At 41.7% G+C, this 17,546-nt stretch overlaps 1 protein-coding gene across 3 annotated transcripts in view; it reads left to right on the top strand.

Moving 5' to 3' along the window:
* Positions 1-7,630, top strand: part of n4bp1 (nedd4 binding protein 1) — a 33,692-nt gene extending 26,062 nt beyond the window's left edge. The window contains exons 8-13 of one of the 3 annotated variants that reach the window (XM_085461077.1): positions 1,860-1,990; positions 3,065-3,161; positions 3,469-3,576; positions 5,162-5,266; positions 5,361-5,724; positions 5,809-7,630. In XM_085461077.1, the coding sequence (XP_085317203.1) occupies positions 1,860-1,990; positions 3,065-3,161; positions 3,469-3,576; positions 5,162-5,266; positions 5,361-5,712 (793 nt within the window). In that variant the 3' untranslated portion in view covers positions 5,713-5,724; positions 5,809-7,630. Of the gene's footprint in view, positions 1-1,859; positions 1,991-3,064; positions 3,162-3,468; positions 3,577-5,161; positions 5,267-5,360 lie in introns of all 3 variants that reach the window. The other 2 variants (XM_085461078.1, XM_085461076.1) reach the window with 2 other exon arrangements.
* Positions 7,631-17,546: the final 9,916 nt, after the last annotated feature.

The raw sequence follows: 17,546 nt of genomic DNA, 5'->3' as shown, positions 1-17,546 counted from the left end.
TTGAAATGTGTTCCCTTGTCAGGTTTGCTCGGTGATTTTTAGATTGCATAAGCTCTTCCTGCTGTGTTCTCATTCATCACTTTCTCTATCAGCGGCGAGTGGAACTCCCCCTGACTTTGCACTTTAGGCTCTGACCACAAGCTGAAGTTTATCTTGTTGTGCAGTGTCCGTGTGCGCTCTCTGCCTCGACTCTGTGCATCTGCAAGACGTCTGAGTCGATGGGTTTATCAGCTTTGAGCGTCCGCCCGAGTATGACGAGCCATGTTGTGAAATACGGGGCACTTTCTCACAGCGTTATTACAAGAATGATATTACTGAGATATTAATAAGAATATTATAATGGCACCATTACATTAAGAATTCAGGTAGACATCAAATTTCATAGTGAAAAGTTTCCATTTCACAGTTCTCGTGTTTTAAGGAACTCGCTCTGTGAAGTCTCTACAGTCAAAGATGAATTATCACGTCGATGTTAAAAACAGTTCTGCTTGGTTTTTGGCAGAGTGTATACAGACGGATGTCGTTGCCACTTTCTACCTTTAGCTTGTTGCATCATTATTTTATCTGTTTATTTATTTTTGGTCAGACTTGTGTCACTTTTCCATGTGTGAAGCACTTTAAGGAACTGCTAAGGTTTTAAACGCTGTATGAAGAGTGTGGAGCAGCTGACCAGGATGTGAGCTGGTCATCTCTGCTTTAACTGCAGCACATGTAAGACTAGATTTTTGAACACCATAGTAACTCCGTATACAGGGAAGTAGGCAGGGCAGACAAAACCGGAATTCACATGATGGGGGAAAAAAAAGAATGAACAGAAGCTTCATTCATAAAGCAGCATTTAATTATTTCCTCAAGAACATCAGCTTTCCAAAACAGAAATCTGCAGTTCCAGTCTAGTTTTCCCTGTTTCGTAGTTTATTAGCTGCCGTTTTAGTTGTACATTCAGTTCTTAGTGAAGAAAAGGGGAACTTGTGCCGGTCTGTTTTTGTATATCAAACAGGGGTCACAGAAGCCTTAAAATCTTACAGTAGTAGTGTATAACATTTCCTCTGAAAATAACCATGTGCACAAGATTTCCCCCAAACATAAAAATCCATTGAAGGGCTGTCAGCGTTGGCGTGTGTGCCGTTTCTCCTGAGGTGGTGATTGTTGAGGTGTATGAATGACGCAGGATTAGATTTCACTCAGAAACCTGAGACCACTGAACAAAGTGCCAATAAGGCCAAATACTTAAAAATACCTCCGTGGCTGATAAGATTTTTGTGTCTGTGGATTTCAGCGAGAGAAGCCAACTTCCTGCTGCTGTCAGGGAGTTTCTCATGTCTGCTGCCGTGCGCTGCTTTTGTTGTTCTGTGGTTTTCTGCGTCCTAGCGACCGATGTTGTATTACAGCTATCTGACGTGCGCATATGGAGGTCGTGCACGTCATCGACAACAATCTGGGTCAGCTGACGTTGCGCCCTGTATCGTGTATTTGTTTGGTTTATTAACGAACTCCCGGGTTTTGCCCACACATCACGTTGAATGTGTTTACATGTGTTCAGTGTTTGTGCTTATTGCCTTATTTTTTGGGGGGGGGGGTTCTGAAGTGTTTCCAAGGTTCCCGTTCCTTTAGTTGACTCTAGATCCTAGTCCTGTGCACATGTTCACTCTTATTTCTCTCTGTGCTTTCAATCCATTTTTTGAATGCTCGTGGAGGGAACAAGGAGCATCTGTAGTTTAATTTGTGGCACTTCCTCACAAGTGGACAGCCTTATCCCTGAGCCTTATTACTGTCCATTACTTCTGTTTTTATGGGTTTTTAGGAGTTGTCTTCTCCAGTTAACTGTGTCCTCCTCCTTCTCGTCCTCACTTCTGCAGTCATGGCCTTCATCGGTTCTTCTCCTGCCGTGGTATAGCACTAGCAGTGGAGACATTTTGGAAGAGAGGACACAGGGAAATCACAGTCTTTGTCCCCCAGTGGCGTCAAAAGAGGGATCGACTAACAACAGGTACGACAGGTCTATACAGGCCAGTCTTCATATGTGTATTAAAATATTTTAACGGAGTGTCTGTTTGTCTTTCCTTTGGTCCTTTGTTGTCTTGGAGACACAGCCACAAAAAAGCATCAGCAGGCTTGTGATTGTTCCCGTGGGTATTTGATTTATTTACAGTTCATTCACTTGTGATGAATCAATTATTCAAACGGGTTGCTTTAGTATCAATCGCCTCCGCCCTTTGCTCACTCCTCATGCCACTGCCATTCTCGTCCATACTCTTGTTATCTCTCGAATTGATTACTGTAACTCACTATTATTTGGCCTCACACAAAAATCCATTAACAAGCTGCAACGTGTCCTGAATTCTGGTGCCCGTATTATTACTAGGACTTCCTCTACCCACCACATCTCCCCAATCCTGAAGCAGCTTCACTGGCTCCCGGTTAAATTTCGCATCCATTTTAAAATAATCCTCTATACATTTAAGGCTATTCATTCTCTCTCTCCACCATACCTCTCCAATTTAGTACAGATGAACTTCCCATCCCGGTGCCTCAGATCTTCATCTTCTCTTTCTCTCTCTGTTACTTCCTGTCTGATTACAATGGGGGGGGGGCGGGGCTTTTAGTTGCTCTGCCCCTCGACTCTGAAATTCCTTACCCCCTGACCTCAGAAATATTAGTTCATTCCCTCTTTTTAAGTCCACCCTCAAAACTCATCTGTTTAAAATTGCTTATGTTTAAACCTCTGTATGCTCTTAACTTTCATCTGTTGTGTATATTTCCAGTTTTTGTGTTTTTATCTGTTGTACAGTGTCCTTGGGTGCTTTGAAAGGTGCTATTTTTAAATAAAATGTATTATTATTATTAGTAGTAGTAGAAACACAAACATTTTTTTCTGCTGAAACTCTGTACTTAACACAGCTGAAGGTCATATCAGCAGCAGTACTTCTGGAGCAGCTGTTTGGGTTTTTGTCTTGCGGGTCATTGTGTACGGGAACCAAACAAACCTGTTTAGTACACATGTGTGTGTGTTCACTTTGTCGTCATTGTTTTTACTGACACAGCCGGCGGTGTTTTCTTACAGAGCAACATTTTCTAAACCAGCTAGAAGACCTGAGGCTGCTCTCTTTCACCCCCTCCAGGGAAGTCTGTGGCCAGAGGATATCTTCACACGATGACAGGTACACCCTGAAAACACTTCATATCTAAGGGCACAGAGACTGATGGACAAAGACCGAATAACTGAATCGCTCAGTTGTTGAAGGTTCCCTTGTGTGTGTTCGCTCCCAGACTCACCCTGCTGACCTTCATCTGTACTGTATCTTTCTAATAGATGACTAGAAGATACATATGCAGATATATGATGATTCTATGATGATGTTTTGAAGCCCAGATCATTCATCATAAAACTGACCAGCACCTTCTCCACATACAATATTTTTGAACACGAGGAAAATCCTGAGTGTCCTTTTTTTTTCTCCCCGTCAGATTCATGCTCCACCTAGCAGAAAAAACAGACGGGATCATTGTAACCAATGACAACCTGAGGGATTTCGTCGACACCTCGGACACCTGGCGTAGGATCATTAGAGAGAGGTGATTGTTGTGTATACAGCTCAGTGAGTCATTCACTTACGTGCTGCATTACCTAACATGGCACTGGAAAGTCCACACAGGAGCAATGTTAAGATTGAAGTTCTATTTAAAACCATTTTATTTACAATCAGCGAGTCCTTTATAGGAAAAGGAACCTGAGAATTCATGTGTGTGCAGGAAACTAAACGGGTACAGCATTTTTAAGTGTGTCACCAATCAAAAGATCCAGTTTTGGTGACTAATAGTGAATAATGCATTTTATTACTCCTTAATGAGAATTTCATATTGCTACATCAGTTAAAGCAACATATTTAATTTGGCTAAGAGATGTCTTTAAATGATTTTTGAACACCCACATCGTGTCCTTCACATGTTTTTTGACACGCAGGAGAACCGTTGAAAAAGTATTGAGGAAAATAAATCCGTTGATATCAACCATTCATACTCTGCTGTATCTGCAGGGAGTGTTGTAAACCACTCAGACTTACTTATATGGTGATGAATACAGAAATTACTCTCAGCGCATCTAGTATGCCGATATATTTACAGTTAAGGCTACAATAAAATAAATGCAAACTGAATAAATATATTGAAACTTTATATACATCGCTGATGACAAAGAGTGTTTGTATTGAAAGTAGCTGTGTAACATTTTCCATGACTTCTATCATACGGTGCTCCACCAGAGCCCATATGAAGGGCTAAATGTATGAGACTGTGGGATTGTGTCGCCCCCTGTTGGTCAGTGTCTCGGATAAAGACCCCTTTTGCACAGGAAACCACTGTGCAAGTTGGTCTGACGCCATCCGGTGCTGCTGTCATGGGTTAATTCCTGGTTGTGACTGCTTTACACAGAGAGCGGCGTTCCCCCGTACACAAACTGTTTATTTAAGGCTGCTTTGTTCAGGCTGACTAGTTCAGCCTTCACCAGGGGTAAAATTAGCTTAGCTTATAATTCCATGACAACAATCTCGCATACTGTAAAGTTTTTATTTTTTTTTCTCTCAAACTGGTTTAATAAACATGGTACTGGAGGGAGAGACTCATCACTGACTCTAACCAAATTTCTCATTTCCACATACCTGTAAACATACTGTGACTCAGTGTGGCATATTTCTTCATCAACAAACAACACAGCTCTTAACATTTTTAAATAATTTTCACAGACTAATTCTTTTTAAAACTTTTTTTTTTTATTGGGGGAAAAACAGACATTTGTACCCAAATCAGTAGACTTTCATGGAAAATGCTGTTAATTTGTCAGCAACAATATTAAGTCATTTCTAGGAAGGTTTGAGCAAAGAACCTGAAAGCGTGTCTTCTTTTGTATTGTTCTGCATCGCCTGGATCTCCTGGTGCGTTGATGATCTTAACTCCAGAGTACTTTCCAGCTTTTGTAGTGATGTTAAAATTTCAAGAATAAAATGTAGTTATTCGAAATCAGCAATTGAACATGTAATATGTCAACAGTAAGAATGTAAAAGCCGCAGAAAAAACAACACAGTGTGGGTTCAGAAAGTGCCCACTAGAGTTTAAGAACAGTTGCTTGGACGTTACAGTTTGTGAATTTGTCCACTTTGACCAGCAGATTGCTTCAGTTTACTTTTGTGGAGGACCACTTCATGATCCCCGATGACCCTCTGGGAAAGAACGGACCTCACCTTGACATCTTCCTCCGTAAAGAAAGCTGGTGTGTGATGAAATACTGAGGCCTTGTCGGGTCAGTGTTGGTTATTGTGCTGTGCACTGCTCCTTCTTACACCCTCTCTTTCTCTTCCTGTCAGGAGAGCTCCGGGCACGCCTCCGCCTCTCAGACCCCCGGACCTCCGGCCTCCCTCACAGCAGCAGCCAGTTTACGTGCAAGCTGTTCACTCTGCCCCGCGGACCCCCACCTCCCTGACGGCCCACACCACTGCGCACTGGCCCCACTCTGGGCCCCCAGAATGGCACCCACCTCGCCGTTCTCCCTCACCCTCTCCCTCACCTCCGCCCCAGCGGTCGCCGGGGGAGACGTCAGAGCTGAAGAGAAAACTGTACGACATCTTCCCCGACCAGAAGCAGCGGATCGACCGCATCCTCAGCGACAACCCATACATGAGAGACCTGAACGCCCTTTCTGGGTTGCTGCTCGGATAAAGAACTATCTCAGTTAAGACGATCAGCAGATATACACGCAGTGCATACACACGCAAGGATATATATAAAAATAATTTATTTTACCATCTCTTCCAGCTTGGAGGACTTTTTCTTTAATTGTTTTTATTTTTCATCGAGACTGATCGTCAAACTAGCTGCTACTGTTGAAACCCATCGTTTGGGACGATCTACTTTTTCTCTCCTTCACTTTCAGGTCGATAAAGATCGACAGCACCGGTGTCTGCGTCACCAAAATATTAAAAGTTACCACATTCGTCAAACAAGAAAAGTCTCTAGGTAATCATTTCTTTGTTTCTCGACAACAGTCCAGAGATTCCATGAATGTGGGACCAGCACTGGGCGCGCTCTTTTTGGACCGTGGCACCAGCTCAGCGCACGACCGGTTTCCTCTCCTGAACTTTGCTGACTTCTTAATACAGACTCTCAGCTTGTTCTCCAGCTTTATGTTGAGACACGTGTGACGCTGGCAGGTTTTTGCATGTTTTGAAACTTTCAGCAAAGCATTTTTGTTCTTTTTCCACTGTCAAGCAGTACCAGGCTACAAAACCCAACATCGGTTTGTGCAGTTCGGAGTCGTTCAATATTAACATGGGAAGTTTAAAAGAACACTTTGTTTTCGTTTGCAGTGCATCTGTTGGAATTGCGTTTTAATTGAGACAGCAAGAATTTCAGGAAGCATGATGAGATCAGTCGGATGAAAGTATAAACAGTGAATAGAAATCCCCAAAAGCAGTAGCTGGTCAAAAGTTAAGCAGGAAATTACATCAAAGCTTCTGTTTTGGCAGCTGAGCACATCAAAGAAACACCCTTAGGCGTGCTCGTGGCCAACATTTAGAGGCTGTTGTTCACAAGCCGTTTCTCCGAGTTATGATACGTGTGCATATTCAAGCTGAATTTAAACAACTACCAAAAAACGTTTCTAGTTAATTTAACCAGCCCCTCCCAACTCTACCTTCCCAAACCCAGTTTTAGATGCTTTCCCCCTTCAAAGGTAGACCATTATAAACTGTTTTATGTAATCTCATTGGTGATTTTTCTTTTTCATATGATATTTGCAGAAAGTCCCTTCTCTCATAGTTCTGTGTTCTTTCTCAAAGCTGCACTTTATAAATGATCTCTGAAGAAAACCTGAAGTGACGTTACTTCCCAAACTGACCCGCTCTGGGTTAAAAGTTTCTGTCTGCAGCCGACACGTGTCAGTTGTCTGACCTTGAATGGAAACAAACACTAAAACAGTTTAAACTTACCCTTTGAAAATTAATTTGCATTTAAAATGACGGATCATAAGTTTGCTCACAAAAAAACAGTGTTAAGAAGTTTAAGTTACAGATGTACCGCAATGAAGGCTGCAGCGGTTTCACCCTTACACACCCGGAACATACAAACACTTCATCTTGTGAGAAAAGAATCTCTGCACAAAAACTTCACAAGGTGTCAAAAATAACTTTTGTTTGTACTTGCCATGTTGTTATCGTAAGGATTACTGAAGGATTTCTTTTCTCTTGTATTATAATTCTTTTGTGTATATTGATTTCATTTTTGTAAATATGCACATTTTTGGCTACAGTGCACATATGGTTCTATGTATGTGGAAGAAGAATAAAATGCAGCATTCTCCATAGAAAAATGGGCAAACTCTGTTTTTCATCACGGGTTAAATTAAAGATGAACTCTTATGTCTGCTTACTTTAAATGTCTTAAATATTGTACAAGAAGGCTCATCGCCTCAAACACACTAGGAATGTGAGAAGTTTTTGAGAGATCTCTTTCAGGGTGATAACAGAGCGAAACCTAAACCCAGGTTGAAAATATTGTTTCAGTTGCTTTTAATGTATTTCAATTATGATATTTACGTACTAAGATAAAATTAAAAACGATTCTTTTTCTATAGCAACCACCCTGAGGAGGCACTGATTCTATTGCTTTTAAGACTGGGACAAATACCATATTTTTGTTACCTATCTATTCAGCCAATCATATGGCAACAATTCAATGCATTTAGGTATAGTCAGGATGGCCTGCTGAAGTTCCAACTGAGCATCAGAATGGGGAAGAACTGTGATTTTAAGCTGCTTTGTGGCATGGTTGTTGGTGCTAGACCGCCTGACCTTAATATTTTTCCTGTCTCACTGAGAATCGTCCGTAAGAAGAGAAAATATCCAGTCAGCGGGACAACGTCACACAGGGGGCCACTCTTGTCAGCTAAGAACAGGAAACTGATGAGAGAGAACAGGCCAATTCTGACTTGTATCAGCGGTTCAGGCTGGTGGTGTAATTATTCTTCTTTTGGCTGCTCACTCTAGGAGTCGTCACGTCACAACCCTATTCCTTGTATCATTTTCTGGCTCAGATGTAGTGGGTCGTCTGCCAATTGGAAAATCAGTGATGCGCTCCCCAGCTTCTCCAGTCTGTCAAGATACTGAGTTGCCCTTAAGTGTGAGCTTGTGCTTCTGGGCATGCTCCTGATGAGATGCAGGCTGGTGTTCCCTCCCAGACCTGCATCAGACCATCCTACTCCTACAGTCTTCTGTGCTACTTGACAGCATCCATTGTACCAACAGCTTGTACTCCTGCAGCTGCACAGAACTATTCCTGTTTCTTACTGACCTACCTGTCTGACCTCAAAGGCTGCCCTACATCCACAAACCCACTTAACAATGAGAAACTAAGGAGGAGGCCACCAGATGCATTAAGGGCAGTATCACAGGGCTGTACTAGACCCTTTTTTTTTTTTTTTTTTTTTTTTTAAATTCCACCACTCAGATGTTTAAATATCTGAGTGGCAACAGATTTTTTTCTCCATTAAATGGCATTGTGTTTGAAGATCTTGCATTGAATTATAAATCACATCAGTGCATATGTTAAACATGTTACCCTAAGCCCACTGTCATGATCTTCCATTGCCTCCACTGTCTGGCACAAAGCTCCGTGTTTGCTGTAAGCTTTGCATTTCCCTACTTTTCTGGCTAACATCTGTCACAGCTGGTTTACTCCCAGGGGAACAGTGATGCCTGCCTGGGGTGCAGACGTGGCTTGGAGGGCTTTCACGCCAATTGGCCGTCTCTCTCTCTCCAGTAGGTCTTTCTGTTTCACGATTCAGCATCGTGGGGGCGATAGCTAAACAATGTGCTGCCAAGGCTCTTACCTGTATTTCTTCCTGCTTTATGACCACTCCTAACAGTTATGAGACACCTGTAATGACAACATAGACCTGTTACATGTTACAAGATGGCGCGGCCACGTCCAGACGCCTTCCTGACCGCTCCGCTCCGACTATCCACTTTTTTTGTTTTTTACCTATTTTTTGCTCTGGTTTACATCCCAAAATCCTCTAGTCTTATAGTATACGACAGCGGATCACTTGTAAACATCGGTGCCAAGGTTGCACATCTAATCTTGGACACTTTTAAACCTGACCCTTCCTGGCCGCCAGAGATTCTACGCGGCGCGGAGAACAACAAAGGACGGGCCGCTCATCCGAGGCACAGAACAAAGAAGCGCCGGGGAAAACGCGCTGGTATTAGGAACAGACTGAGACAGCAGGCGCATCGCGCACCACTGCCCAGTATCCTACTGGCCAATGTACAATCCATGGAGAACAAGCTCGATGACCTAAGAGCAAGGGTCACCTTCCAACGTGACATGAGGGACTGCAACATTCTGTGCTTCACGGAGACATGGCTGACCCCCACCGTGCCGGACCAGGCCGTAACTCCGTCGGATTCATTCTTTGTGCTCCGCGCGGACAGAACGGCAGAGTAGAACAAAACCAAAGGTGGGGGAGTGTGTTTCATGATAAACAGAAAGTGGTGTGATGCCAGGAGCATTTCTACTCTCTCCAGCGGCTGCTCGCCACATCTGGAGTTCCTGAGCATTAAGTGCCGCCCTTTCTATCTGCCCCGTGAGTTCACCTCAGTCATCGCCACGGCGGTCTACATCCCACCCCAAGCGGACACAGGTATGGCTTTGTCCGAATTACATGATGTGCTGAGCTCGCTTCAAAACAAGGACCCGGGAGCAGCCCTCATTGTAGCAGGAGACTTTAACAAAGCGAACCTCAGACAAGTCATGCCAAACTTTTACCAGCATGTCTCGTGTCCAACGAAAGGGGATCGGATTTTGGATCACTGCTACACGCCATACAAGCAGGGCTACAAAGCTGTCTCACACCCGGCTTTTGGGAAGTCTGACCACAACGCCATCTTCCTCATTCCCCAGTATAAACAAAGCATACGGAGGGAAAACGTGACCACGAGGGAGGTAAAACGGTGGACTGCCCAATCAGAAGCTACGCTACAGGACGCACTCAACGACGTGGACTGGGACATGTTCAGAGCATGCGCAGTCGACATCAACGAGTTTACGGAAGTAGCAGTATGCTTCGTCAATGTCACTACCCGATCCGTACCGGAAACCCGATCGGTACCCCGCATGCGCAAATCTTACGTCACTTCCTCTCTTTGCGACATTCAATATATTTGAATGATGCGGTTAGCGCCCAGTTAGCTCCTAGCATTTCTCAACAGCTCTGCCTTCTGAGGGGGAGAGAAAGATGGCGGAATAAGCGGTTGTACAATCTGCGGGTCTGATTAAGAAACGTGATTTTGATGTCCTGTAAAATACTTTACTGACAAACTGTTACTCCAAAGGAAGTAGAACGCAAGCGAAACCCCCTGGAAGTTACTTTGACAGACCTTCAGGCAGACACAAAGATAAACTTAGAGTGATAAAAATGGCTAACCCCAAGCTAACAGATAGCCTCTCCGACCATGATTACAACCTTGCTGCTATGCGGGAAGCATGTGAGGATGAAGATATAGAAGAGATGGAACTTCAGAAAGAGATCGGAAGACCCATAGGTGACCACACTCCGTTACCAAGTCCCAATCCCAAAAAAATGAAAAGCAAAATAACTGAGAAGCAGGTGAGCATCGAGAATGTATATGAAGTTTTACTTGGCTTCACAAAGAGATGCGAGGAAAGGTTTGATTCGCTTGAAAAGAAGTTGGAAGCCTTCGAACAACGCATTGAAGTAAATACACAGGCGACCCAAAAAAACAGAGAGGAAATTGACAAGCTGAAGACGAAGGTGGAGTCGCTGATGAAGGAAAACAAAGAATTAAAGGAGAGCTGTCGGGAGAGTGCACGTTACCGCAGAAGATGGGACCTCAGAATTTTGGGTCTGACAGAGAAGGACAACGAGAATACACGTGAAACAGTGATCGGCATTCTAACAAGAGTGGTTCCTGTATCAGTGGAAAAACTGCAGCTCATGGTTGATACAGTACACCGACTGGGGAAGAAAGACAATGCAGTGAGCAACAAGGTGCCAAGACCAATCATCATACAGTTCAGCATGAGGACGGCAAGGGATGAAGTATGGAGGAAATCCAAAGAGGCCAGGGTCTGCAAAGAACTGAACATAAAATTTAAAGAAGACTTCTCCAAAGAAGACCGTGAAGCTCGGATCAAGCTGTGGCCCAAGGTGCAGGAAGCTCGAAACAACGGCAAAAGAGCATTCCTAAAGGAGGGTTATGCAATAATAGACGGTAAAAGGATCGATCTGTGAGATGCACTTGAAGAAGTCACTACAAGTTAACCATAAAATGTGGGTATGTATGTGTGTATATATATATGTTTATATATACATATCTGTTAAAAATACACAAATAAAAAATAGGAGAGGGTCAAAAAGCAAAGCCGTAGTTAAACGTGGGCTATCCAGAGCTAAAATTGCCGCATATATAAAGGGATAGTACTGTGATAGGGTCGGAGTACTGTTATGATTACATAGGTAGGACACTAGGCTTATTCCTGCTTCAAGCACTTTTTTTTTTTCTTCTAGTAAGTGCCAAGGAAGCCGTTACTGTTCTTGTTTTGTATTTTGTTCTTGCGTTTTTGTTTTTGTTTTTTCTTTATCTTATAGATGGCTGTTCTATTAAGTTCCTTAAATGTTCGAGGCTTAAAAAACAATGTCAAACGTAAGGCCATGTTCTTATTCTGCAAGGAACTTAAGGCAAACATTTTGTTTTTACAAGAAACACATTCTGGTAAGGAAGAGGAAACATTTTGGAAACATCAATGGGGAGATAGTATTCTTTATTCACATGGTACTACTCACTCAGCAGGAGTTATGATCTTATTCAACAAATTTGCAGGGAGAGTTATTGATCATAAAAGCGACGGAATGGGGCATTGGATCATGGTGTTGGTAGAAGTCTGTGAACAGAAAATTATTCTTATTAACGTGTATGGATACAATAACAGGTCGCTAAATAGAAATATGATGTCTAACTTAAGTAAATTAATTGCAAAGTGGAGTACTACATATGGTTCTACCCAGGTGATAACTGGAGGCGATTTTAACCTGGCTCCTAACTCATGGCTTGACAGACAACCACAAAGAGGAAATCAACCAGAACACGATAGCATTATTTGTGACTTTTGTACGACAACCAATATGATCGATTATTGGAGGATGACAAACCCAAATACGAAGAAATATACTTGGTTTAGTCCATCAAATAAAAACGTATGTTCAAGATTAGATTATTGGCTTGTCTCCCAAACAGTATCATCATATGTTACGAAATGTGAGACCCAGTCAACCCCACTTACTGATCATTGTCTGATAAGTCTCTTATTATCTCTACGTAAACAACAAAGATCTGACAACATATGGAAATTTAACAATAGTTTATTACAAAACGAAGACTTCTGTAAACAAGTTAAAGAACTTAAATCAGAAATTAACAATATGAGCATGACTAATGTCAGTAAATGGGAATGGTTTAAATATAATGTGAAACAATTAGCTATAGAAACGGGAAAGAAAGTGTCTGCCCTACGCGTATGTGAACAGAAAAATCTAATTGAACAAATTCATTTATTATGTGGTAAACCCTGTATGACTGCGGAAGAGTCAGAACGCTTACAAACTTTACAAAATAAGCTAGATGAGGTGTACTTGATTAAAGCTAAAGGAGCATATGTAAGGTCTAGAGCCAAGTGGATTGAGCATGGAGAAAAAAAATTCATCTTATTTCTATAGTCTAGTTGGGGCGATCGTGGCTCAAGAGTTGGGAGTTTGCCTTGTAATCGGAAGGTTGCCGGTTCGAGCCCCGGCTTGGACAGTCTCGGTCGTTGTGTCCTTGGGCAAGACACTTCACCCGTTGCCTACTGGTGGTGGTCAGAGGGCCCGGTGGCGCCAGTGTCCGGCAGCCTCGCCTCTGTCAGTGCGCCCCAGGGTGGCTGTGGCTACAATGTAGCTTGCCATCACCAGTGTGTGAATGTGTGTGTGAATGGGTGGATGACTGGATATGTAAAGCGCTTTGGGGTCCTTAGGGACTAGTAAAGCGCTATATAAATACAGGCCATTTACCATTTACCATAGAGAAGCGTAGACAAACAAAGAAAAAAATAACTAAATTGAGTAAGGATGGTACTATAATTGAGGAACCAAACAAAATAAGTGAGGAAATTAACATGTTCTATAGTAATCTGTATAAATCAAGAACTGAAAAAGAAAATGCAGATATGTTTTTGATATGATTAAAGATCAGGTTAAAAAATTGGAAGAGGATGATAAAACATGGTTAGAAGAAGATTTGAAAATATCCGAATTAGATACAGCTCTAAAACAAATGAAAAATGGAAAATCTCCTGGAATTGATGGTTTAACGATTGAATTTTATAAAACCTTTTGGCAAGACATTAAAGATTTGTTATTTAATGGCTTTTTGGATTGTTTAAAAAATGAAGAACTATCCCCAACAATGAAAACAGGATTAATAACCTTATTACCCAAACCAAACAAAGATTTACAAATGCTAGACAATTGGAGACCCATAACACTTTTATGTAACGACTACAAATTATTAGCCTTAGTATATGCAAATAGGCTTAAAAGCGTCTTAACCAAATTGATTGATGAGTGCCAATCAGCGTTTATTAAAGTAAGGCAGATTCATAATAACATAAGATTAATATTAGATATGATTGACTATCGATCCTTTATTAATTCAGAAAGTTTAATACTATTTATTGACTTTTTTAAAGCATTTGATTCAATAGACCATAATTTTTTATTTAGATCTTTAGAACTTTTTGGATTTGGAAACAAATTTTGCAAAGTGATCAAACTGTTCTACAAGCAAATTTATAGTTATGTTTCGCTCAATCCAGGCATAACATCTAGGATAGACATATTCTGTGGAATTCGACAGGGTTGCCCAATTTCTCCAAAATTATTTATTCTTTGCACTCAATTAATGGCTTACCTCATTGTGAACCATTCAGACATCGAAGGAATAAACATTTTTGATATTGAACTGAAAATAAGTCAGTTTGCAGATGACACAGTAATATTTTTAAAGGATAAATCAATACTCGAGAAAGCATTGAATGTCATTTCAATTTTTTCTAAAGCTTCAGGCTTGTGTCTGAACCTAAAGAAGTGTGAACTTTTGCCACTTTATGATTGTTTGGAAAATAGCATGAGGACGATTCCAGTGAAAAATGAAGTTAAGTATCTAGGCATCTATTTAGACAAAGACATCAACACTAGAGAATCAAAAAACCTAAAAGACAAAATTGATGGCATGTCCAAAACACTAAATCATTGGTTGACGAGAGATATTACAATTTTTGGACGCAATCTATTATCCAAATCAGAGGGCGTCTCAAAGATGGTTTATCTAGCATACTCACTATACATTACCCCGAAAAGCATTAAAAAGATTAACTCTATAATCTATCAATTCATTTGGCGCAATAAAACACATTACATTAAAAAATCACAACTTGTCAAAGATTACGCTAAAGGTGGTATAAAGTCAATTGATTTTCAATCAATGGTTGGAGTATTTAAAATAAACTGGATAAAAGCCTTCCTCTTGAAACCTGACTCCATATGGTTCCATATCCCAAAAAATATTTTCAAAAAGGTGGGAGGGTTGGATTTTCTCCTGAAATGTGATTTTGATATATTGAAGTTGCCTGTGAAACTGTCAGAATATCATAAGCAGGTCTTGTCTTATTGGAAGATGGTGTTTGCCCATAACTTTTCACCACATTGCTCCACCTTGTGGAATAACAGAACAATTACAATTAATAAGAAGTCATTGTTTATTAAAGAGTGGTTTGAAAAAAACATAATCTTTATAACAGACTTACTTGATGAAAGGGGTCAGTTTCTCTCAGTGGGTGTTTTTAATGCGAAGTTTAACATTCAGTGTTCCCTTAGAGAATATGACAAGGTTTGTAAGGCAATCCCCTTACCTCTGTTGAGTTTGATTCAAGGTTATTTGTATTACTCTAAGGCACAAATTAGTCTACCTTCTTTACATCTAAACCAGATTCCTTTGACGGATAAAAACTGTAATAATAAAACCATGAACAAGATATTTAAAAACAAATTATTTCACGACTTTAACAGTAACACAAAACTAAAAGGGAGTAATGTTAAAATAACGAACAAATATACGCACTTTTTAAAATGGCCTATCCCCCCCCAAAGTCAAAGAAATGCAATTTAAAATAATTAATGGATATTACCCAGCAGCTGAAATGCTTAAAAAAAGGTTTGGGTTTGAGGTAGAGCCATGTGGATTTTGTTCACAAAATGCGGAAAGTATTGATCATTTGTTTTTTTCCTGCTCAGTAACAACTGACTTTTGGCAAGATCTAGTAGACTGGTTGAGTATAAGAATAGATGGGATGACCCCACTGACTCTAACACAAGTTTTATATAATAATGGTGATCCATCTAAGGAACTGTCCATGCTACACAAGGTGGTGATAATTATGGGCAAATACCACATACACAAATGCAAATGGAAAAGTAAAAGACCTTCCCTAACTGTATTGAAAATTGAATTAAAATCTTTTTTGTCATCTTTAGAATTACTGAGGGATTCATGTAAAGAGGCTGCTTTGATATGCGACAATGGGACTCAATCTCTATCCTTTTAATGATTGTGTTTTTGGTGTACTAAGTAAGCCACATGTATGTTAAAGTGTTCGCAGAAAGGAAACTGTTATATGTCATAAAAATGGCCTTCATATATTTATGTATATGTATATATGTGTTTTTTTTTGTTTTTTTTTGTTTGTTTAGTTTTTTTTCGTTTGATTTCTTATTCAACCTTTTCAAGATGTTGTTGCACAAATGTTGTCTCCCAACGAGAGATTGTAATATGTGCATAAAAAAAAAAAAAAAAAAAAAAAAAAAAGACAGCTCTGCCTTCTTTTCGACTGCCCGGGACATTTAAACAATGGATAATCCGTATACAAAGAAATTCATGCTTTTCTCCTCAACAGAGAGCGTCCCCCGATTGAGCAACAGCGCCGTAAAATAAGAAGAATGGCGCCTAATTACAGAGTTAATAATGCAGACTTTGTAATATCTCACGTGTAGATTCATCAGCCAGATGAAGTGTTTACTGACAATTGACAGTGATGGCGCACATCATCATCACTATTCCAACAATCCTCTCCTCACAGACAAGCATAAACACACTCGACTATCGCTAAATCAGATTTAACACACGTTTGTAATGACGATAAATCAGTTTATAATAGGGTTTATTCGCTCGGTCAGCAGGTGGCGGTATCCTCGTACACTGGGGAGTAAACTGCCATTAAACGAACAGAAGAAGAAGAAAACATCTGCACATGCGCGGTACGGATCGGGTAGACCCGATTTGTACGGTCAGACTTTACACATACGCAGTAAGGATCGGAGAGTCCTGATCCGTATCTTTCTTTTTATTTTTCGTTTTTGTCTACATTGTACTGAAATGCTTCATTATTGCAAACATTTTAAGATATACTTGTTATTCTTAACATCTTAACAGATACTCTGACCCATAACTATCGTAAAACGCTACGACCGGAAGTAGAAACCTTTCGCGCATGCGGGGTACCGATCGGGTTTCCGGTACGGATCGGGTAGTGACAGTTGTCAATATGCTAGCGGAGGAGATTATCCCCACTGCGAGAGTCACCACATTCCCAAACCAGAAACCGTGGATGGACAGATCGATCCGCACTGCAGTAAACGCCAGGACCGCCTCCTACAACGCGGGTCTCGCCACTGGCGATATGAGCGCCTACAAAGCGGCCTCATACGGCGTGCGGCGCGCGGTGAGAGATGCCAAACGCAGGTACCGGGAACGTGTGGAGTCCCGCTTCCACCAGGGCGACACACGGAGTATGTGGCACGGACTACGCACCATTACGGACTACAAAGCCAGGGACACTGCGCCGATCAACGCCGACTCTGCATTCACCAACGAGCTGAATCGGTTCTACGCCCGTTTCGAGGTTAGCCAGGCGGCTAATGCTATCTACCGCCTGACTACCGAGGACAGTGACGTCATCAGCGAGAGACCGGTGACCAGCATCGCGGAGCATGACGTCCGAGCGGCACTGAGGAGAGTGAACACAAGGAAAGCGGCGGGGCCAGACGGCATCACCGGCCGTCTGCTGCGCTGCTGTGCTGACCAGCTAGCAGGTGTGTTCACTTACATCTTCAACGAGTCCGTGGCGAAGTCTGTGGTCCCCACATGCTTCAAAAGATCCACCATCATCCCTGTGCCCAAGAACAGCAACCCCTCATCCCTGAACGATTACCGGCCAGTTGCACTGACCTCGGTAGTAATGAAGGTGTTTGAGAGGCTGCTGAAGAACATCATCTCCTCCTCCATCCCAGACACCACAGATCCGCTGCAGTTCGCCTACAGATCCAACAGATCCACAGAGGATGCCATCGCCCACGTCCTACACACCACTCTCAGCCACGTGGACAAGAA

The sequence above is a fragment of the Copadichromis virginalis genome, linkage group LG7, assembly GCF_057382275.1.
Source record: "Copadichromis virginalis isolate Kocher_CV1m ecotype Utaka linkage group LG7, C_Virginalis_male_GT1.1, whole genome shotgun sequence".
Taxonomy (NCBI): Eukaryota; Metazoa; Chordata; class Actinopteri; order Cichliformes; family Cichlidae; genus Copadichromis; species Copadichromis virginalis.
The sequence above is the reverse complement of the archived record's forward strand: the minus strand, read 5'-3'. Positions and strand labels throughout refer to the sequence as shown.